The 22,764-nt window shown below is 34.8% G+C and overlaps 1 protein-coding gene across 5 annotated transcripts in view; it reads left to right on the top strand.

Annotated features, from left to right (window-relative positions):
- The window catches only part of HACE1 (HECT domain and ankyrin repeat containing E3 ubiquitin protein ligase 1), a 95,271-nt gene that overhangs the window by 33,260 nt on the left and 39,247 nt on the right, over window positions 1–22,764 (top strand). For all 5 annotated transcript variants that reach the window (XR_012324766.1, XM_019929497.2, XM_004314661.3 and 2 more), the window contains 5 exons: window positions 6,063–6,159; window positions 7,112–7,213; window positions 8,217–8,323; window positions 13,847–13,997; window positions 19,914–20,248. Coding sequence is in view for 4 of the 5 variants with exons in the window: in XM_019929497.2 (XP_019785056.1) it covers window positions 6,063–6,159; window positions 7,112–7,213; window positions 8,217–8,323; window positions 13,847–13,997; window positions 19,914–20,248 (792 nt within the window). In the remaining variant the exon portion in view is untranslated. The remainder of the gene's footprint in view (window positions 1–6,062; window positions 6,160–7,111; window positions 7,214–8,216; window positions 8,324–13,846; window positions 13,998–19,913; window positions 20,249–22,764) is intronic.

Below are 22,764 nucleotides of genomic sequence, written 5' to 3'. Positions count from 1 at the left end.
CACCAGGGAAGCCCTTGTTTTATGTTTAATTTTTATTATTTTTTTTGGCCTCACCATGTGGCTTGTGGGATTTTAGTTCCCCGACCAGGGGTCAAACCTGGGCCCTGACATTGAAAAGTGCTGAGTCCTAACCACTGGACTGCCAGGGAATTCCCTGGAGCTTTGTTTAAAATGAAAGATCTGCTTTTCTTCTCGTTTAGCTTTTCTCTAGGGTCTCTGATGTTGCTTTGGTCTGACTGATTCAAATCATCATTGAACAGCCTTGAATTACAATACAAGGACTTTTGGACCTCTAGACTTCTCGATCTTACCTGAATCCAGGCTTTTTCTTATGTTATACTTACAATTTGATTGCTTGGCTAGAACACAAATTACTTTTTTAGTGTCCTGAATTTATGAATAATATCATTGTTTGATTCCCTGAAATCATATCCTATCTTGAGGGGTTATCTTTAGATCAGACGTTTCTTTGAAGCTTCAGATTTGAATGTCCATCTACCTGATATACATCATCACTTGCAAGTCTCATGGAATCTCAGATATTAGCATGTCCAAAATATAGCTTCTGATTTCCTTTTCAAACCTTTCCTCCAGTTTTTCTCATCTCAGTCATTGGAACCCTTATCTTCTCAGTTGTGTAAACCAGAAACTAGGTCATTATTTTTTATTTCTGTCTCTCTCTCTGACCCTCAACTTGGAATATATTAGTAAGTTCTGTAAATTCCACTTTCTGAATACATTCTGAATCTCATTACTGCTCTCCACCTCACTAAACCACCTTAAATTTTTTACTTCTTGTCTAGAATACTGCAGTAGTCTCTTAACTGGTCTTCCAGATTCCTCTGTTCTTTCCCTCCCTTCTGTTCTTTCCTCAGAAGCCAAAGTGACCTTCTAAAAAATGAACCGGCTGTTGTCACTTTGTGCTTAAACCTTGTTTTTAAACTTTTCAGTGCCTCTTTGTTGCATTTCCAATGAAATCCAAACTCTGCCTTCTTCCATGTGACCTGCATGGTCTGACCCTGCTTAGCTCACTGTGCTTCGGCCACGTTGGTTCTCTTTGAGTTCCCCCAATACATCAGACTCTTTCCAGCAGGCTTTTCTATGTTCTATTTATTTTGCCTGAAACCTTCTTCCGTAGGGTTTTTATGTGGCTGCCTCCATGTCAGTGCTTCACTGTTACTTTTTAGGAAAGAATTCCTGATCAATCTAGGTAGGCCTCTCCCCATATTTCCTATCACAGTATCATGATCATTTCTTTTGTAGCACTTTGTACTTTATAGTGTTTATGTACTTGTTTATAGTGTGTCTCCCCTGCTAGACTGAAAGCCCAATGAAAGCAAGAATTTTGTTTTATTCATCACTTTATATTCCATGTGTAGTATAGTGCTTTGTGCTTAGATGCTTAGTAAATGTTTTTGAATGAGTGAATCACTATAGTTACGTTTTTGAAAAATATATAAAAATATATAAAATAATGCCATGTATACTGGTAAAATATAGGTATATATTAGTGTTCACATAACTGTGATATTTGTATAGTTAGTCTGAGCATAGGGTTATGGTAAAAGAATTTTTTAGAAGTACTTTCTGCTAGTACTGTATAGCCATCATTAAGTTTTTATCTAGCAAACATTAGCTCTCTTTGAACGGAGATGGCTAAGCAAATATGATTAAAATTGAAACTAGAATATAAATTCTTCATTGTTGCAGGATGATAAATATGGAACATGGTTCATTTTATAGGCAGACTTCTAATTATATTCATGATATCTAGATAGAGGTATACATTAAAAATTATAAATTATTCCCAATGTATTGTCTCTGATAAATGAAAGGGAAAGGAATGTGAGAAATAGAACAAGTTGATCCTGCAGACAAGTTACAGGGCTCTAAGATATAAAGCTGAACTTAATGTAAATTTTTATTGTTGAGGGATGTTACTAGATATGTCATATGTCTAATTCAGTGATTAACTGCTAAAACTGTTTCTTTAAATTGAAACTGTATTGAAATATATGGGAGGCAGGGTTCAAATCCCATCCCCAAAGCTATGCAACTTTAGTCAAGTTTCTTGACCTCTGAAGCTTTGTTTCTTTGTAAAGTGGAAATGCTGATATCTGCCTCGTGGGACTACAGTGATAATTAAATGAGGTGGCTTATATAAAGCATCCTGCAGAGGATTTTATACTTAGTAGTTGGTAGGTGCTCAGTAAGCTCTAGTACACTTTTCCACACCCAGTGAGCGCAAAGTTGTATTGTCCTCTTTCAATTTCATTGCAATGCATGGTTTTCTAAGAAATTTGACTCTTATCCCATCATACAGGCAGGCCTTTTCTTTTTTCCTTTGTATTCTGTTCTAATTCTGAGCACTATTTAATAAAGTAATGCTTCTGTGAGTGAGTCATTTCAGATTGATTTTGACCTAAAATTATGACAGGAACTATTTCCCAGCCACTTTTCCTCTCTAGGTATTTTGTACAAGACATTCTAATTCACTAGCTTTCTTTCATGTGGACTATAGGCACACATATATTGACCCCCCCCCCCCCCCCCCCCCGCCCATTCAGGTGCCTTTGTTTTCAGGACTTTTATGTGGTATCTGCAAATGCTTCAGGTCCTTAAATGATTAGATTGGTTTTATATTCGTCATAATACTTCCCATTCCCTTAACTGGGTTCCTCAAATAAAGGTTTGGATGTATAATGATTTTCAAATATTTTCTGTATCTGCAGAAAACTTTTATTCTGTAAAGGAAAGCAAGGTTTAGCTGGGGTTATAAAGATACAGTAAATTAGTGAGATTTTTATGGAATTTTGGAGGTCTGTAATAAAGTGAGAAACAGGTAAGATTCTGAACATAGTTTGCAGCTACTGCTAAGCAACTCCTTTCAATTAGGAAACTCACGAAGTAGCCACGTGAAACAGTCCATAGATTCAAAATTGCAAACTTTTAGAATAGAAAAGGACCATTAGAAAATATGGCCTCTTTGTTTCATAAGCAGCTCCAAAAAATGTTGTTATATATATAGTACATATGCACTGTTAGCCAAATTTTCAAATTGTATCACTGCAAAGCCTGAAGTTAGGAGACTTGAAAGTGCTTGAGAAATCAGTTCTAAGTGCTTTAGAAGCACTACACGTTTCTTATTAGTTAAATCTTTGCCAACTTCTTAGTTTCCAGAAAATACACTGGCATTTCCTTGAAGGGAGTATTATCTCAATCAATATAAAAAAAATAAGTTCAATTGTAAAGAACACTTATTCATTGAGCAAATTTTTGCAGTTATTTGAACTGAAAAGTCTTTCATGCGACACTTTGAGCAGTCTGTAACAGGATAATCTTTACCTTTTGCAATATTACACATGGGGCACTTGAGCCCCTAATGAAGTTATGCAGATTTTATATATTATTAGCAATCATTTCTTTTAATTTACTTTTGAAATGAAATGCCACCTGTTCACAGATGAGATTTTAATGTAGTTTTAGAAATTACTCCAGCTTTCTAAAGATGTCATAGTGGTATTTTTTTCTTGATATTAATTATTCTTGTTGCTATATGTGGTACAAAATTAATCCTAAATAACGATTCGGGTCTTTTTGTTATTTTTGTGTAGCTTAGTACCTTATTTAATGCTTACTTGTCAGGTGAATGGTATCTAAAATTAAAGCCCTCAACTCAACAAGTATATTGAGTACATGTTATAAGCCATGCTTGGTGTTATAGAACAAGGGTATTGTCAAGAAGTTTATAGTTTAGTTGGAAAGATTAAGCACATCTAACACAGATAATAACTGTAAAAGAAATGTCATTAAAGTTGAGCAGAATAGCTTTGCAAATCTGGGTTTCTCAGAACCTTGGGTCCTCGGAAAGAAATCACTGACTCCTTAAATAAATTAAGCTCAGGTTAGTTTCTTTTCACTTAGGTATTATACAGAATAGAACAGTGTTAATTATAAAGTAATTCCTATTAGCTGTAATATATAATGTGTTGGCCAGCATGCCCAGCTGACAAATGACAAATGATGATTGATGAAGAATTTTCTTAATGTAGACTAGTAAAATTAGTTACTGTTGCTTTTGGAGGGATTGCTGATGTACTTGCTTTCTTGATTTTCTGCTTTTTCTGGAGTAAATTAGATATTGTTCTTAAGTTAGTTTTCGTCTGTCGATATTTGTATTAAGGAAGGTAATCAGTATTACAGTAAAGTATCAAGAGAGTGATATACCTAATGCCTGCCACCAGCTTCCTAGTATGATCCTGTTTTTTTAAATTAAGTCCAATTATACTTTATGCAGCGTCATTTTGTGGAAAAGAAAGAATAGGTTGTTTTTGTTTGTTTTAAGTTTCTGAGGAATCTGTGTAGTCTTTGTGAAATAACATACCTTTTTAGGTAATGGTACTGTGGGAAGAGTATTGGTCTAGAAGACCAGAGATCTGAGTTCTAGTTTCACTTGTGCTTGAATAGTAATTTTTTTCATCTACAAAATAAAATTCTTTTTCTTAAATTAATTTTTACTGGAATATATTTGCTTTACAACGTTGTGTTAGTTTCTACTGTATAGCAAAATGAATCAGCTATACGTGTACATATATCCCCTCTTTTTTGGATTTCCTTCCCATGTAGGTCACCACAGAGCATTGAGTAGAGTTCCCTGAGCTATACAGTAGGTTCTCATTAGTTATCTATTTTATACACAGTATCAATAGTGTATTATGTCAATCCCAATCTCCCAATTCATCCCACCTCCCTGCTTCCCCCCCTTGGTGTCCATACGTTTGTTCTCTATGTCTGTGTCTCTATTTCTGCTTTGCAAATAAGATCATCTACACCATTTCTCTAGATTCCACATATATGCGTTAATATACGATATTTGTTTTTCTTTCTGACTTACTTCACTCTGTATGTCAGTCTCTAGGTCCATCCACGTCTCTGCAAATGACCCAATTTCATTCCTTTTTATGGCTGAGTAATATTCCATTGTATATACATACCACATCTTCTTTATCCATTCTTCTGTTGATGGACATTTAGGTTGCTTCCATGTCCTGGCTATTGTAAATAGTGCTGCAATGAACATTGGGGTGCATGTGTCGTTTTGCATTATGGTTTTCTCTAGGTATATGCCCAGTAGTGGGATTGCTGTGGTAGTTCTATTTTTAGTTTTTTAAGGAACCTCCATACTGTTCTCCATAGTGGCTGTATCAATTTACAAAATAAAATTCTTTGATGAGATACTCTTCCAAACTGTATGACTTCCTTGGGCATTTTGTAAAATTAGCTTTAAACTTTAATGTCCCTGCATTATAAATTTATTATTTATTGTCTGTCTAGGATCAGATTAGCTCATTTAATAACGAAATGTAGAGTCTAGTTATTATTACCCCCAAAGCAGCTTCCTCCTAGCTTAAAGAGTGGTTGTTAAACCTACTTGAAAGAACAATTAGAGAGAATGGGGCATGTGGATGAGAGTTGTTCATTCCATGTCAGATTGAATAGCTGTCAGCAGAAGCCAAACTGAGTGGGTGGATAAAATGAAGGTTGGCAGTTAGTTAGTATTTTTGGCTAATGAATCCCCCCCATTTACTCATTTTGATATTTGTCTTTTCTCCTTCCTTTGTTTTTATTTTTTTACCACATATTAAAGTGTCATAAAATGTACTTTTGTTTTGAGTATTGAGGTTCTTTTGGACTAAGAAGTCTGGAGACTTGGACGTATGTGTAGGGAGGTGGTCAGGCTAGAGTTGAGAAGGAAAAGATTGGAAGAAAAAAATAAAGCATAAGCCTGAGTACCAGCAACTTATCCCAAAATATTATGATTTATTGTAGGTAATGTGTCCCAAGTTCAATTCTAAGATTCAGTAGGCCAGTTTCTTATCTACATTGTAAAAAGTATGACTTAACGTTGGGAAGTTTTTCTAACGGTTGAGGTTGTAGTTCAGATCTTCGTCTCAATTTTTTAAGATTATTAATCCTCTGTTGATTGATGCTAACTGTCCATAATTTATAGAGAAAGACTTAAAATTAAAAAGATTATATGTTTAAACATTGTTTCTGTACAGTCATGGTCAGAGAGACACAGCACAGATTCTTCTGTTGCGAGGAGCCAAATATCTGCCGGATAAAAATGGAGTAAGCCCTTTGGATTTATGTGTGCAGGTACGCTGTTCACGTATATTCTTAGTCCCTTACTTTGTAAGAGAAACCGACAAGATCACTTTTTTTCCTCAAATGAGAGGATGGGTGCAAAGATTTTTATTCTGTTAAGAATATGATCTTTAAAAGGAACTGTGATAGTATAAGAAATATATATTGGTCTTTATCCCAGTTCCTAACACAAGAGCTTCTAAGACCCTTGGAATCTCCAGAGTGATAAGCATGTCTTTTTGTATATTAATGAGATGAGCGGTGGCTGAAAGGCCCTAGGTAGCTTCAGGAACAGGGCTGGTTGACAGGTGAGCCAACCATGTAATTAGAAGGCAATTTCCTCCCCCACCCCCGGGGAGGAGTCAGGGGCTAGAGACTGAGTTTAGTCATTCAGGCCTGTGTAATGGAACTTTCATAAAAACCCTAAACAGTGTGGTTCTCAGAGAGCTTCTGGGTTGGTGAACACATCAAAGTGCTGGGAGGGTGGCATGCCCAGTGAGGGCATGGAAGCTCTGTGCCCCTTCCCACACACTTTACCCTATGCATCTTTTCCATTTGCCTGTTCCTGAGTTGTAGCCTTTATAATAAACAGGTAATGGTAAATAAAGTGTTTCCCTGAGTTCTGTGAGCTGTTCTAGCAAATTATCAAACCTGAGGAGGAGGTCGAGGGAGTTCCTTACGTACAGCTGGTTAGTCAGAAGTATGGGTGACCTGGACTTGTGATTGGCTTTTGAAGTGGGGGGCACTCTTGTGGGACGGAACCCTACTGTGTGGTCTGCCCTAACTCTAGGCAGTTAGCATGATAATTGAATTAAATTGGACACCCAATCGGTATCCACAGAGAATTGGAGAATTGGTTGGTGTGGAAATCCCACATGTTTGGTGTCAGACTTATATATAGAAGAAATGTTTTCCTTTAGGAGTTTTGTTTTTAAACCTAGATAATTTTAAATCTTGTTTTTAGGGTGGATATGGAGAGACTTGTGAAGTATTAATTCAGTATCACCCTAGGCTTTTCCAGACAATTATTCAAATGACACAGAATGAAGATCTCCGAGAAAACATGGTAATGTAATTGTGCTGGTAGCTATTAAATGAACAAGCTTTTTTTTTTTTTTTAATTAATTTATTTATTTTTGGCTGCATTGGGTCTTCGTTGCTGCATGTGGGCTTTCTCTAGTTGTGACGAGCGGGGGCTACTCTTTGGTATGGTGCACAGGCTTCTCATTGTGGTGGCTTCTCTTGTTGTGGACCACAAGCTCTAGGCATGTGGGCTTCAGTAGTTGTGGCATGCAGGCTCAGTAGTTGTGGCTCACGGGCTCTAGAGCTCAGGTTCAGTAGTTGCGGCACACGGGCTTAGTTGCTCCGTGGCATGTGGGATCTTCATGGACCAGGGCTTGAACCAGTGCCCCTGGCAGGAGGATTCTTAACCACTGCACCACCAGGGAAGCCCCTGAACAAGCTTTGTTCATGTTTGGTGTATATGGCATCTTACAAATGTGTTTATTGATTTTATTATTATAAATATTTAAGTAATTTGAATTGGCTTATCTGCATTATAGGGTAAGTATGAATTATATAAGAATTAATAAACTTTATGCTAATATTTGGCGCTATGAGTCTTCTGTCCTCTGTGCCTTTGATCTCTCCTTAAGATAATTAGAATATTTCCCATAGGTAGAGGAAAAGAATCTAAGGAGGAATATCATGTTACAATTAGTAATCACTAGTTTACTGAGCTCTGTATTTGTTAATAGTTCTACTCTTTGAATAATTACAGAGTTTTTTTCTTACATTTTTAGAAGTTTGGAATTAATTTTCCATAAATAAACTTGGTGATTTCTGTTCTCTCTGTTTATACTTTTTCACTGGGTGATTTTGAACAAATACTGTATGTCATCTTATCTCTCTATAAGCTTTTGATTTTATGCAAGACCAAATAACTGTAAAGGACTTGGTTTCAGCTAATTGAGCTTTGGGATGATTACTAAACTAATAGGTACTTAATTTCTTGACAAAGTTTAGTGGATTATTATGTAATCACATTTTTTTATTTGTAAAAAAATTAGTTACGGCAAGTTCTGGAGCATTTATCTCAGCAAAGTGAGAACCAGTATTTAAAGATTCTAACAAGCCTTGCTGAAGTTGCCACAACAAATGGTCATAAGTTGCTGAGGTAAGTGTTTCACAATATAAGCAAATCGGTAGGCAGCAATATCTGTCAGCTTCGTCACTTTTTAGGCTTTTCTGGGAATAGTGTATTTTGTTGATTATTTTGTTGATGTCTTTTGTCAGTGTTAAGATGTTCTAAACATTTGTTGAGTTATCACTGTTTGTTTTGTTTTAAAGGATCAGGGCAATCAGTTATTCCTGAGGAGACTTTAGCCTGTCTAAAGAGACTAAAAATAGAGACTTACTTAAGTGGATTTGGACTTATGTGTCTAGAATTTTAGAAAATGATTGCTTAGACTAGTCATGTAAGTAAAATGTTCATAAAAAAGAATCAAGAACGTAGTTTAGGAATCTTGATCAGTAATTTACAAAACTGGGTATAGGCTACTGTTCAGCCTTGCAGTATTATACCCTCATGCTTCTTTATAAAGTTTTCTCCCTGAACTGTCCCGCTCAGTTCAGTTCTTTGTTTTTTTGCAAATCTGTGCTTTTAATGGCTCATCACTAAGTCCATGAAGTTAGTGCCTTTATATATTTTCCTGTACCTCCGCTTGTTTGTATGTGGTTAGTCACCCCAGTTAGGAGTAAACAGCCATTTAAAAATGGTTAATGTGTTATTTCTTAGCTTAAATTTGGCCTACTTCTGTTATGGATGCTTTCTTCCTTTGATTGGGTTTGCCAAAAAGTTCGTTTGGATTTTTCCGTAAGCTGGAAAAACCCAAATGAAATTTTTGGCTAACCCAATAGTTTTCTTTTCATGTCAACTTTTAATACATTGACAGTATTAGAATAGGTCGTGGTCTTCTCTCACCTATGTATGTGGAACTGGACTTTGTTCCTCCCAACTGTATGCTGCTTCTGTAAATCAGCTGTCAAGTCCATTATGTTAGCCCTTTATTCCTGTCTTCCTTCGTACTTTTCATATACTTCAGACCAGAATCACACTCTGTACTGTTTGCTTAGAAGGCCCCTTACACTTCATGGTCCAAGATTACTTTCTTGTGTCTTTTTAGCTGTTAAGTCTTTCTTCAGCAGTCCTACTCAGTATGCCATTTGCTAATTTTTCTATTATTCTCTTTCTACTTTTGAGGCTACTTTAAACTTTGTCTATAAGGTTCATTGAATTCCAGCTTTACATAATGCTCTCCTTTTATTAGCCATTTCTGTTAATCCATTTATATGATGAGGACTTTCTAAGACATACTGAGTAAAAAGCATGGGCTCTGGAGTCAGCTAGACTCAGATTTAATCCAGACATCACCATTTACTGTGTGACCCCAGCAAGTAACTTTTCGGAGTTTCCTTTCATCATCCATCCATCTATCCAATACATATTTTTGAGTGCCTGCTATCCACTAGGCCATCTGCTAGATAACAGTGAGTAAAACAGACAAGATCTCACCCTACACTTAATTTACAGTCTAGTCAGGATTTTATTTCCTTCTTGGAAAATGATAGTAAATATCTTAATGAATTGTTGTAAGAATGAAATGATAAGGTTCTGTAAGCCTAGTGCCAACCATTATGTCTGGCATGTAGTAGAGATGATGATGATGCTGGTGATAATGATGGTTCTTTTTTAAATTCCTCATAATACCTTAACCTGTTTTCCTACATTAGAAAACTTTTTTCTACTTAAATCTCTGCCCTATTTTCTGCTCTTCCTAATAATCAGAAAGCATTTATGTTTCTCTGTTTTTATTTTAAGTTCACCTTTAATACGTACTTAAGCAGGTTCTAATAAGCTAAAGAACATTCAGATACATTATTTCCTTTAAACCTCACAGTGACTTTGTGATTTAGATATTATCTCCATTTTATATATAAGAAAATTGAAGTTCAGTGATTTGCTAGGCTAGAAGAACCAGGATTTACATCCTTACTAATTGATAAAGAGCAGATCCTGGGCTCCAATTTAGCTCTTAAAAATGACAGCGATATTAGTGGTACAGGAGAAACAGGGTAGGAAAGAGGGATCCATGCCAGAACAAGTTTTAAAATTACCTTGCTAGACTTACTGCCTCACCATTTACAATGATACCTTTCATATGTCTTATAGAGTATGTTATTATGGCCAATTTGGTCTGTAAACATCTCTTTGTTGGGATTGGTAACCAGTATTGGTTATTAGTATTGTGTTAGAATTTACTGTATTGGTACCATCTTGGCAAAACCTAGTCTTCCTGCTGCGTTTCTCCTTTACTCTCACACTACTACCACATCCACATTCATTTACTCTCACACTACTACCACACCCACAACACTTTGGAAACCAGAGGTGGGAGTTTTTATTCCCCACACCAAGCAATCCTTTAACACCAGCCGGGTGTCCTACAGTTACCTCAATTCTGCCTAGAGATGGCATTAGATCCCACAGGTTAAGGGCTCAGTTCTAGGAGACTGTCCCCCACCACAGATGCCACTTGGAATTAGTGGATCCCCAGATTACCCACAACTTTTGTTACCTGACTACAGATCAGAGGTTTTCATGACCTCCTCCCCTTTGGATTCAGTTATTTCCTAGAGCAGGTCACAGAATTCAGGGAAACACTTAATTTTGTTTACCAGTTTTTTAAAGAATATGATAAAGGATATTGATGAACAACCAGATGAATAGATACATAGGATGAGGTCTGAGAGGGTCCATAGTACAGGAGCTTCTGTCCCCATAGAGTTGGGGAATGTCACTCTCCCTGTTTGTGGATGTGTTCGTCAACTTGGAAGCTCCCTGAACCCCCCATATTTTTGTTTTTTATATGGAGGTTTCATCACATGGGTGTGTTGATCATTAACTCCATTTCTAGCCCTTCTCTGGGTAATGAGGGATAAGGCTGAAAATTCCAAGTCTCTAATCATTGCTTGGTCTTTCTGGTGACCAGCCCCCATCCAAAAGCCCACTAAGAGTTGCCTCATTAGAATAAAAGCTACTGCTATCACCCAGGAAATTCCAAGGGATTTAGGAGCTCTGTGTCAGGAACCAGGGTCAGAGACCCAATATGAGAACAGAAGGTGCTCCTAGTGCACTTATCACTTCAGAAATTACAGGGTTTTTAGGAGCTCTGTGCCAGGAAAAGGGCTGGGGGCAGAAAACATATATATTTTTCTGTTATCTCACAGCTACCGAAGTAGATTGTTAAGAGGACCTCAAATACAAATCATTCCCCCCTGCCAATTTAGTTTAATGGTACTTTTGCAGGTTGTCTTCCTTTTGTTCATTTGTCAATCATTTTATGTTTCTTAACCCACAATGTGATGTAATTTTGGCCACTTATTTTAATAGATATTTTAGTTAAGAAAATAATTCAAATACATATTAATTAGCGGCAATTGAGGTGTTATTTAGCATACTTTCGGAAAAATGGTTAGCCTTTTTGTCTAAGTGATTCTAGGAATATTTGCTGAAGATAATAAATATTTACTGAGGGCCCTTTTGCACATAGTGTTGTGTTTCACTAAATAAGTGAGTCATCTTGCTTTCTATATATTTATGATTGAAGGTAAAGATAGTTACCAATGTGCAAATGAAAAGAGAATTCACAGCTATTTGCTAAGTAAGATACTGAATGAAAGTATAATCTTATATTAACAAAGGTAAGTACATTGACAGGGCTTTGAATTAGGAAACTAATTTTTAAACTTTTATTTTGAGACCTGGTGGCTTGGGAAGAAATTATCATTTTGTGATGAGCTGGAGCAGTTTGTGATGAAGTTTGGATTTTATGATCTTTTCGTATAATATGAAAGAGATATTTCACTGGTTGGAAAGTGAAAAATGACATTTTTTAGATCAGTGACTTAATTGGAAGAAGTTTAAACTGGGTAAAGTAATATTAATATAGTCTAATAATCTTATATTAGACTGTTATTAGACTATATTAATAATTGATGATGTTCAGACTCCATTGTATAAGAGAATACTTCTTACCTTAAGGTAACTCATGAAGTTCCCTAAATCAGGTACTTAAAACAAATATTTATATATATGGTAATTTCACAGAGGAAAATTAAATTCACATCTTTCTCATAGAAGAATTTGAGAGTCATTGGAGTTAACTTTTCCAATAGCTGCAACACAATAAAAGAAGGAAATAGTTTCAACCATACTGCATTTCTCTTTTGTCAGTCTCAACAATCTTATGATATAGAATTAAAAACAACTTTGTAAAGGCAAATATGTAAAAATCAGTGTGAGTTAAACTAATGATTCTATACACATTTGATTCAAAGTTAGTAAAACAAAGAAAAAGTTTTGCTAATGTGTTGTAGCTATCCCAGTCAAATACAGTATGGATAGCAATAGCTATTGTATTTTACTAACACTTGTAACTGATAGCTAGTTTTTATGTATTGTTTTTAACAATTTAATAATTTTTAGAATGAGAAAACAACATGAATGTTGAAGTAAAAATGTCAGGAAATTTTGGTTCAGTTGTCACCAGAATAGAAAATACTCTCTGATTTTTCACTTATCAAATCTGAATACTTACAATAGGCATTTGCTATTTCCACATAACTAATCATTATTGTTTTTCGTGTTAGAGGATACCTAAAAATACCATAGAGGAAGATTTTAATGAACTGAGGAAGATAGAGTAAGCTTTGATGATTAAACTTATGCAAAGGCAGTCATATCATTCTGCCCAAATGTCATTGCAACTCTTTACTCTGCTTTTGTGTAACCATTGTAATACAAGATAACTGATGTTGGAGGTTTCAAAATAAAACCACCCCTGAAAAACAACAACAAGTTTTTTTTAAGATCTATCATTAGATTCAATACACATTTACCCTAACTCCTACAGTTTCTCTGTGGAAGAGTAATGATTGATATTCATGATGATGATGAACAATCCCCAGGCACTGGGATTTTGAAGGGCTTTTTGATTAGTCAAAGAAAGTTTATATTATATTTAATACGGTTTAGTATTAATTGGATCAGTCTTTTTCATAGTAGGATGTATTTCCCTTATTTATATACAGTCATAAGACAACCCATAATATGGAGAACCACCCTGATACAGATAGTAACTTTAAGATTATTCAATTTGTACATGTTCTGTATGTGAACAATTGGTTACTATTCTGGGATGAGTTAGGGAAAATGGGGTTATGGATAGAATAGTAGAGTTCAGCCTCTACAATTCAGTTGTGGGTTGGCCTAAGATCATAATCAACATTCCTACTATTGGTTCTCAGTGAAATGTTCTCAGAGTTCTAAAGAATTAGTTTAATTTATAAATATACTGTTCTATACTGGTGATTTTCTTCATATTTTATGCTTTGATCATTGGTTATATTCTAGTTACTTAAAAGTAAATAAATCATCCACATGCAATCCAAATAATGTACATTTGCTAACTTCCTGGTAAACAAAACATTCCATCCCATATCATGGCAGGAAAGAAATTTTACTCGTTAAATTATGAAACAGATGGTAAATGTAATGAAAATGTTTTAAAATCAGTATTTTAAGATGTAATTTGTTTTATTCCATCTAATCTGTTCATATTTTAATTTTTATTTTCAGCATATCTAGTAATTATGATGCTCAAATGAAGAGCCTTTTAAGGATTGTGAGGATATTTTGTCATGTCTTTCGAATTGGTCCATCCTCTCCCAGTAATGGAATCGATATGGGCTACAATGGGAATAAAACTCCAAGAAGCCAGGTGTTCAAGGTCAGAGAAGTATATGATGTTGTTAGGAAGATAGATGTAAAAGAGATGAATTTGACAAAGCATACATTCATTAATTGGAAACCTCATAAACAGGATGTAAATTTGGTTTATACCAGTGATTGACACTTTGTAAACTAAGACCTTTTTCCTTTCATCTCTGTCTAATCAGCAGCAAGTCTCATTTGGTGAGCTTTCTGTTTTTCTTACAAGTAAAATTTTAATTTCAGTAGTGTTTTATTCTAAGGGTAAAGGTATTTAATGTTTAAATATAATTAAATCTACTTTTTTAAATTGGATTATAGGTCCTAAATGCAGCCATCATGATTTTTAAAAAATATGTCTTATTCAGAAGGAAGACATCCGGTTTTTAATTAGGTTTTATTATCGTTTGTGTTTTGTGTGTGTCCGTGTATTTTTTTTAAAAATAAGTTTACTTTCATTTATTGGGTTTATTAACAATTCCTTGGGTTACTTCAAGAAAGAAACATTGAGGTATTTTCTTAATGTATTTTATATTGCTTCAGCTGCTGCTTCTTTACAAGCACATTTATGAATGGAATCCTTGGAAGAAAGATTTCCAAGGCAGTGTAACCATGTCAAATTACAATTTTGTGAAGTAAGCAAAATGTACATGACTATAATGGCTATTGCTAATAAATGTACATGACTATAATTGCTATTGTTAATGCTTTTTTGTGGCATTATATTTTCAGATAACTCAGATTTTGGACAAATGTGTAATAATTGTTTTCATGTTATTTTTTTAAAGGTAATTTATCTGGAGAGCTTTTCATAGTATAAAATTAGCTTTTGGGTTCATGAAAAATTATATTTCTTTAAACAGTCTTTTGGGTATAAATATAGGTTGTCTGTCCAAAAGGTGATATAAAAGTTTTTACGTGCCACATCCTCAAAAATGAGTTGTGATTGACAGCTTTACTTATCTATAAAATTTGAAGTTATATAAAGTTAAATTAATGATGTATGCTAAATGATTCTAGTCTTACATGGCAAGTTTTTGGCAGACACAAATAAATGGTTAGCAAGCGTTTTGACACTAGTCAATTCTTTAATACCTGGAATAGGTATGATAACCTTTTAGAATAGGTATGTATCAGTTTCTGTGCATCTGTTCGTCTGCTTCAGGCTCTTTTTTCTTTACATTGGTGCAGGAGTGTTCAGCCACATGTGTGCATGCTTCTCCCTCCCCCCACAGTTGTGCGCGCGAGTGTGTGTGTGTGTGTGTGTGTGTGTGTGTGTATGTGTCTTTTTCTTCCTTCTTTTTTTTTCCCCTACTGTGCCATCTCCTGGAAGAAGGAAGTTATGCATCTTCTTGTAATTCAGATTTTAGCTTTTCAACGTACCACTTCCTTTAATACTAGTTAGAAGTGATAGCTTCCTGTCTTTGTAAAATTTGAATTTGAATTATTGATCCTCTGTTTTGTTAGTGCTGTTTTAAGTGAGTTTCACTGCTCAAACATTCATATTACAGGAAGTTGTTCTTAATGTGTTCTAATATGACTCATGCAGTTTGTTACTGAAACTTCTCCTGATTGATTTTTCTACTTGTCCTTCTACTCATCTGTAATGATGAATGAAAATCAAACCAAGTATAGATATGGTCACTATTGACAAATTGAGTATATATTATATTTATTATTGTCTTATTTTTTGTTAAAATTTCAATTTGCCACCTGTTGCTAATGATATCAGAAAATACTTATGTGCTAAGTAACCTCTTTATAGGCGTTTAGTGCTTGATTTAAATGTTATTTTTCTATCTAGACCGTCAGTACAGATAAAACAGAGTAGAAAAGGATATTATTGCTTTTCTTTTAGCTTTTCTTTTATGGAATCCAGACTCTTTGTTTTCATTGTTATATATCAATGATATATATAATATATAAAGTTCTTTCCTTCTCTTTTATTTCATTTGTTAGTATCTTTATTTCTCTTTTTAAGGTTTTTTTTTTTTTTTCCCTGTATCATTGACAACTGCCTTTGTCTCTGAGCACTTATTTTCTCTTAAATTTTGACCTTTCACTTTGGTAAAACATTTTTGTTACAAACGCAGCCAGTTTTTTAAAACATTAACAAGTGTTACTCTTAAGGAACTGATTAATCTCTTTCTATCTAATTTTATGAATTAAATGTGGACTCTTTGGAGGATGGCAAAATGATCTGCCCTCCCACTTACATGGATAAAAATAGAAACTACACTGTCATCCATGTATTTAAGGTCTTTTCATTTTGGGATGATTGAAGTTGTAAAAATCTGAACCATCTGGTGAGTTAACTGCAATTTTAGATTGGAAATACCATTTTAATTTTTACCACATTTTGTCTATGGTAGCAATTGATCCCTACTTTCTATTTCATTAACTAGTTACTATGTCACTTTATTGTTGGGGTTAGCTAATGGGTTTTCCATTAAGAATGAGTGGGTTTATAGGCCATGTGTTTGTAGTAGGTTTGTTTAACATCCTGTTATTAGTTTCCTGATTTATCTTAGAAGTCCTTTAAGTTAATCTTAACACTTAGCCCTTCTTTCAGTGTTAAGAGATTTTTATCTAGAGCCTTGTGAACTTTGGAACATCTGAAGGAGAAAGTAGTTCTGGTTATAGAAGTAGGGTGAGCGTGGGGAAGAGAGTTTAGGCTTCTTGAATCTTGATATGCTCCTTTTTTGTGAGTAGTAAGCTGCGACTATTAACGGTTTCATAGAATTATAATTGGAAGCCAAGAAAGATTGAGAAACTTTTAACTTTAAGATCTTATCTTTTGGATCGTGGCATTTGACATTATCGAGTTGAGAACAGTCCGATTAACAGAATTTCAAGATGCTATTAATAAGTTTGTTAGTAATGCTTTCCTGTCAAATTTGTATCTTATTTAACACATGGATCTTGAGATTTTTTAAATTGTCCAACAAGTTTGGGATTATATATTATAGCTTTGACTTGTTAACTTGAAATGTTTTTGAAAATCATGTATGCTTGTCAAATCGTTGTTATAGGTAGAATATAATTCTGTGGTGAAGATCACTCAATAATATGAAATGAAGTAATACTTCCATAGTGCCAAGAAGCCTAATATTTTCCATAGTCATTGACTCATTTTTCTGTAACAGTTAATATGTATGGTACTTTGTATTGATGTTTTTTATCATTATTATGTATGAGTATGAAAAAGCCTCATAGACATGGTTTGCAATTGTTAATTTTTAAAATTTAACCCTTTCTGTCTGTGACTGCTACTACAGTTAGAAATTAAAGTTATTTTCACGGTATTCTTTTTGTTATTGAGGAATGAATTTTCTGAACAAGTCTTCAAAGGGACAACTCCCTAGGTAAAAATGCTTTAAGGTTGGGATTTAGTTTTAGTGCATGTGTGAATGAATAAATAAACAGTGGGGAAAAGAGAAAACTAAAGAAAAGCCCAAGATGATTTACTACTTCTTTTTTTCCCTCATTCTCTTTTAATTCTTTGCTGTGCTACTCTATTGAAAACTCTTTCTAGCTTTTCTCGGTATCTTTATTGTCACTATCATTTTTACACAGATCTGGCTGTTTTTGGATATTATTTCTGGAATGATTCAGAATTCACCTTTAATTTTTGCAGGTTGTCAGTATTTGAGAATAGGATGATCGTAGTTCAGGCTCAGCACTCTCATCCACGTGAGGAGCAGGTATCACTTCCAGCCTTAGCCTTCATCTCTATCTAGTGTGGGGATTTTCTGGGTTTTAGTCCTTCTCACTTAGAGGCCAGTTATTCCTTTTTCCTTTTGTTTCAAGCAGTTTTTCATCACCACCTGTTCTTTCTTTTTTGGAAGTTCATTTTTTGATGAAAGCTAAATAGTTTTGCTGACATAAGAAGTTCTTTTCATCTTTTATAGCAGGGTTTAATGTTTTTCTCATGAAGAGAGACTATAGACCCAAACTTGGATCATGATTAAAATTAAGACATTTTCAGTGAAGGTACCATGTCAGTGTTGATGGCAGCTGGTGCTTCTTGCCCTTCTTTTAAGCAGTTCAGGGACCCTTTAAGAAGTTAGGCATCCAACTGCTGTGACTAACCATGGAAAAGCCGTCTTTGTGCAGGAGAAGGGTGCTCATTTCAACCTCAGAAAGGGTTTCTCAGAAACCCTTTGCTTACCTCACTTTGCTTACCTGTTTACCTAGGCTGTACTAACTAAATATTTGTTGAATGAGTAAACTGGTTTTTTGTTGATGGTGGTAGGGTTTTTTCCTTCTTGCTTTTTGGTTTAATTTTTAAGTGAAGACTTAGGGGTGATTTAATTGTTTGCAAATTCAATAAGTAGATTATTCTCAAATAGAGAGTGTTCTGGAAATCTGAAGAAAGGCTGACGATAACAGCAGGGGGATTTATTAGATAATAATTGTAAAGAATTGCTTGGCAGAACAGGTTATTTAAACATTTCCTAAAGTTCCAAATATGGTTGTATAATCTCTTTACATAGTGGTCTTTAAAAGTAAGATTATTTCTTTTAGTTGAAATATTTAGGGTGGGTTTTTCAGAAGCATGTGGTCTAGTTTGTAGTGTTCTGTGATCATATAAGAATCAAAAAGTAAGATTAACTTTTTATTCATTTGTAGAAAGACAATTTATCACTGTCAATAGGAATATTTAGAATAGTGTAGGAATGGAAGACATTAAACCACTATCCCCCCTGCTCCCCTGCGCCTTCACTGTTCATCTTTATTTGGGATTAAAAAATGTTCTAACAGGTCTTTCTTCCCCCCAGCTTTACTGAGCTGTAACTGTTATATAGGGTTGAGTAACTTTAAGGTATACAGTGTGATGATTTGATACAAGTATATTTTGCAAAATGTTTAGTACAGTAAGGTTAGGTAACACATCCTTCACCTCACATAATTACCACTTTGTTGCTGTTGCTGTGGTGAGAACATTAAAGCTTTATTCTCATAGCACCTTTCAAGTGTACAATACTGTATTGATAACTATAGTGACAATGCTGTACATTAGATCCCCAGTAGCATGTCTTTTAATAGTAGTTGGGCATTTGTATTTCTCCTTGTGTTAAAAATTACTGTTCACTAGAGATGATACATATATTTCATTTTTCTCTAGTACTTAGTCCTGTTATAGCATTTGTGATCACATAGTAGTTTAAAGATAAAATTTCATTTGCTGTTAATTTACAAAAGACATTTCATTATTCTCAAAAGGAATATTTAAAATAGTATAGAATTAAGAAACTGTTTACTCCTATGTGTTCCTTTTTATTAAGCTGTTGATCTTTACTTTGAATTATGGATTTGCTAGCCAATATTTGATAGTTTCTAGTTATTAGAGATGGATTCGTGTGTGGTTGGGTATGCCTGTATATGTATATGTGTGTGTGTGTGTGTATGTGTGGATGTAAATATCACATCATATTTTAAAGTTTCTCATCATAAATTTTCAAAATCTCAGAGATTCCATGTAAAGAAGAGTGCAGTAAACTAAGTTTATTAAGCTCTTTATGAATTCTCATTTTTTTAATTGAAAAACAACATAATTAAAAATAGTTGACACATTAATACAGTAAAGGTTAGGGGGATTGTATTCATAAAAGTAATGTATGGTTTAAAACTAAATATTTGAAAACTTTTAAAAGAAATATTGCTTATGCATTTTTTGGTTAGAGTTTAATTTTCCTTTTTTTATTCTAAGGAATAAATAAGTGCAAATTAAGTTTTTGCTATAAATGAAGAAATTGTCATTTATATGAGGTTTATGTTTTTGTTACTTACCTTTAGGCATTGCTGACACATAAACTTGGGAAAATAAAAGTATCTAGAGTAAATATTCTCTTCTATAATATTTGTCTGAGTGGGTTTTTTATCCTGCAGTTTAAGAATGATGTTTTAAAAAAACACTTTCTTTTTTTCTTAGCCTCTTGAATTGCTTTGGCACTCATTAGATGAATGGCTAGTTTTAATAGCTACAGAATTAATGAAAAACAAAAAGGACTCAACGGATATCACTTCTATTTTACTGAAACAAAAAGGCCAAGATCAAGATGGTACTTCCATTCCTGCATTTGAACCTCCAGGACCTGGGAGCTATGAAAATCTATCCACTGGCACAGGGGAATCTAAACCAGATGCTCTTGGAGGGAAACAGGAAGCCAGTGCAGACTGCCAGGATGTTATTTCTATGACAGCTAACCGGCTAAGTGCTGTCATTCAAGCTTTTTACATGTGCTGTTCTTGTCAGATGCCTCCAGGGTAAGAAGGTTTCTGCTTGTTTTGTGTGCTGATCTCTGCCTATCAATAACCAATGTTGTGGCTGGAGCAGCCCTTGTGGTTCTTATTATGATTGCAAGACACCCTTCAGCAATAACCATCAGGAAACTTTGAAAAAAAAAAAAAAGGTTTATTACTTACAGGACGTGGAAATTACATGACACACCTGGGGCCACACAGCAAGGTTGCCAGTAGAAAGAAAGCTCGAGGGCCTGGGGTTCTCTTTTTATTGGAGTTGAAGGTAGAGGCCTAGGGTTTTGAAAGCTCACTCTTTATTGGTGAATTTAAAACATGAGAGTGGGAATTTGAAGCATGAGAAGAGAAAACACAAGTGGCTCAAATGGTCAGTTATTGAAATCAACCAAGATCTCTAAAACAAAGGAGCTTGGAGATGGAGGGGTGGGTCTTTATCTAGTTGTGGGCCTGGCATTATGTTTATTCGAGATAGCCATCTTTGAAGCGGATGCCTCTTTGAAGTGGATAAAGTGGAGGCAATCTGCTAGATTTTCCTGGTTTGCAGTCTGAATGTATCTGGTGATTTTTCTGAGTGGCCCATATAGCAACAGGCACAAAGATTGTCCATATATGAGCTGTTGTTGTTGTTTCTCTGAATTTTACATCAAGTTATTCTACTTTATATTGTATGGATTTGGAAAAGGAACAGTTTTAGTTCTCAGTGATTCCAAGTGAGAAGGGTGGGAGAAAAATTGGAAACATTAATTTGAAGAATTGTAGCTGGATATTGGAGGAAATGAAAATTCAGCGTCCAGTACAGTTTACAGGTAGAAAAAGAAAACCTCAAAGGCAGTTAACAGGACTAGAATCTGATATCCACAAGAGTGCTTTCTTATAGTATAATTTTTCAGTGTGGTACAAGACATGTTTAGTAAGAGAACCAAATTTATCATTAGTTCCTCTGTAATAGAAAGCCAAAAGTGGATAAACCTATGTTTAGTAATTAATGTTTCAATATCTTACCTTATTTGGAAATGACCTAGATATTCAGTAAATTTTCCATCATTTAATTTAACTTAGCAAAACTCTGAAGTTTTTAAGTTACCAAAGAGATTTGGGAAACTCTTTTTAAGTAGACATAGCATGAAACATAGCTATTGCTGAAAAGTTCACCTAAACTTTACTCCACTTACATCTGTTTAAATCACTTGTTCTTAACAATTACGTCTAGATTATTCATGAAAGTCTCACTAGGCATTAGACAAAATTGGCCATCATCCCAAGCTATTTTTCTTGCTCACAAATTGTGTAACCTAGATAATATGAACTTATTTGAATTGTAAACCCAAGTAGAATAAAAGCTGCATGTCTGCATTATATCTAATGTTGATAAATCTGAGATATGCCTTTTTAAATTAAACCAGCAAGTTTAAACTACCTTTTATTTACAGAAGATTATCCCAGATCACATGAACTTGAAAAACGTTAGGGTTAGTTTATTACTGAGTTTTAGGAATACTTAATTCATAGTATTTATTTTTAAGCCAATTAAATACAGCTCTTTTACAAATTAATTTTGTCAATACCATCCAGAGGTAGAAAAAAAAATCACTTGCATGTAACATACATCTGTATAGACATACATAAGCATGCAGCCAGACACAGAGACCCTATAGCTTCCATTCTAAAATTTTAGCTGTGGATCAGGTACAACAATATACAACTTACTAGTTTACAGACTACCTTTGAGTCCAAATTGTGTCTGGCAGATGGAACAAGTTAAGGTTACCTGCTCCAGCGGTTAAAGCTTTTTACAAATATTTGTGGAGAAGACTTTTAAGATTTGTATTTGTCTTTGACATGTTTTCTTAAGGAGGGTGTGGACTAGATTTGGGGTAAGAGGTTTTACAACAGTTTATATTTTAAAAGGCCTCTTTCCCTTTCTCTTTTTCCTTCAGGCTCAGGTGATTGTGGGCAGAGTTTTAGTTACCTCCTAGGGTATTTGTATTTCAAAAACATGGTAAGACTTACATCTTAAGGGACAGAGAAAGAATGTAAGTTTCCTCCTAGGATTTTTAGTGCCTTTTGGATGGTTTTGGCAGTCCCAATAAAATGTAGTAGGGCCAACCTGTAATTAGGGGGAGTGTCCTGTAAAAATAATTCCCTGGACTCAGGGTCAAATGGGGCTTCTCTAGGGTTGGAAATGAAGAGGAGGTCACTTGGGTCACTATGGTCATGGAAATGATAAATCCATTGGACCATGCCAGTTTTGCACAGCAGGAGATGGGCCTCATCGTAATGTTTTCCATTCACAGTGAGCCTTAGCAGTATGGAAGAGTCGGCATGGTGCCAGGCATTAAATATCCAAGTGAGGAGAGGAGGTGCCCTGGTATGAATATCTGTGGCTCTGGGTGCTTTTGCCTTCTCATATCCGTTTTTTTTTTCCTCACTTAGAGGCCTTGCTAACCCTGTCAGCTTTTGCCTTGGTGGCAGGGATGCCTTGTGAGGCGTTTTTCTTAGTTCTGCCCCGTTCAGGGGAAAGC

Source organism: Tursiops truncatus, chromosome 12, assembly GCF_011762595.2.
Source record: "Tursiops truncatus isolate mTurTru1 chromosome 12, mTurTru1.mat.Y, whole genome shotgun sequence".
Lineage (NCBI taxonomy): Eukaryota > Metazoa > Chordata > Mammalia > Artiodactyla > Delphinidae > Tursiops > Tursiops truncatus.
Note: the sequence above shows the minus strand (reverse complement) of the source record. Positions and strands in the feature narration are given on the sequence as shown.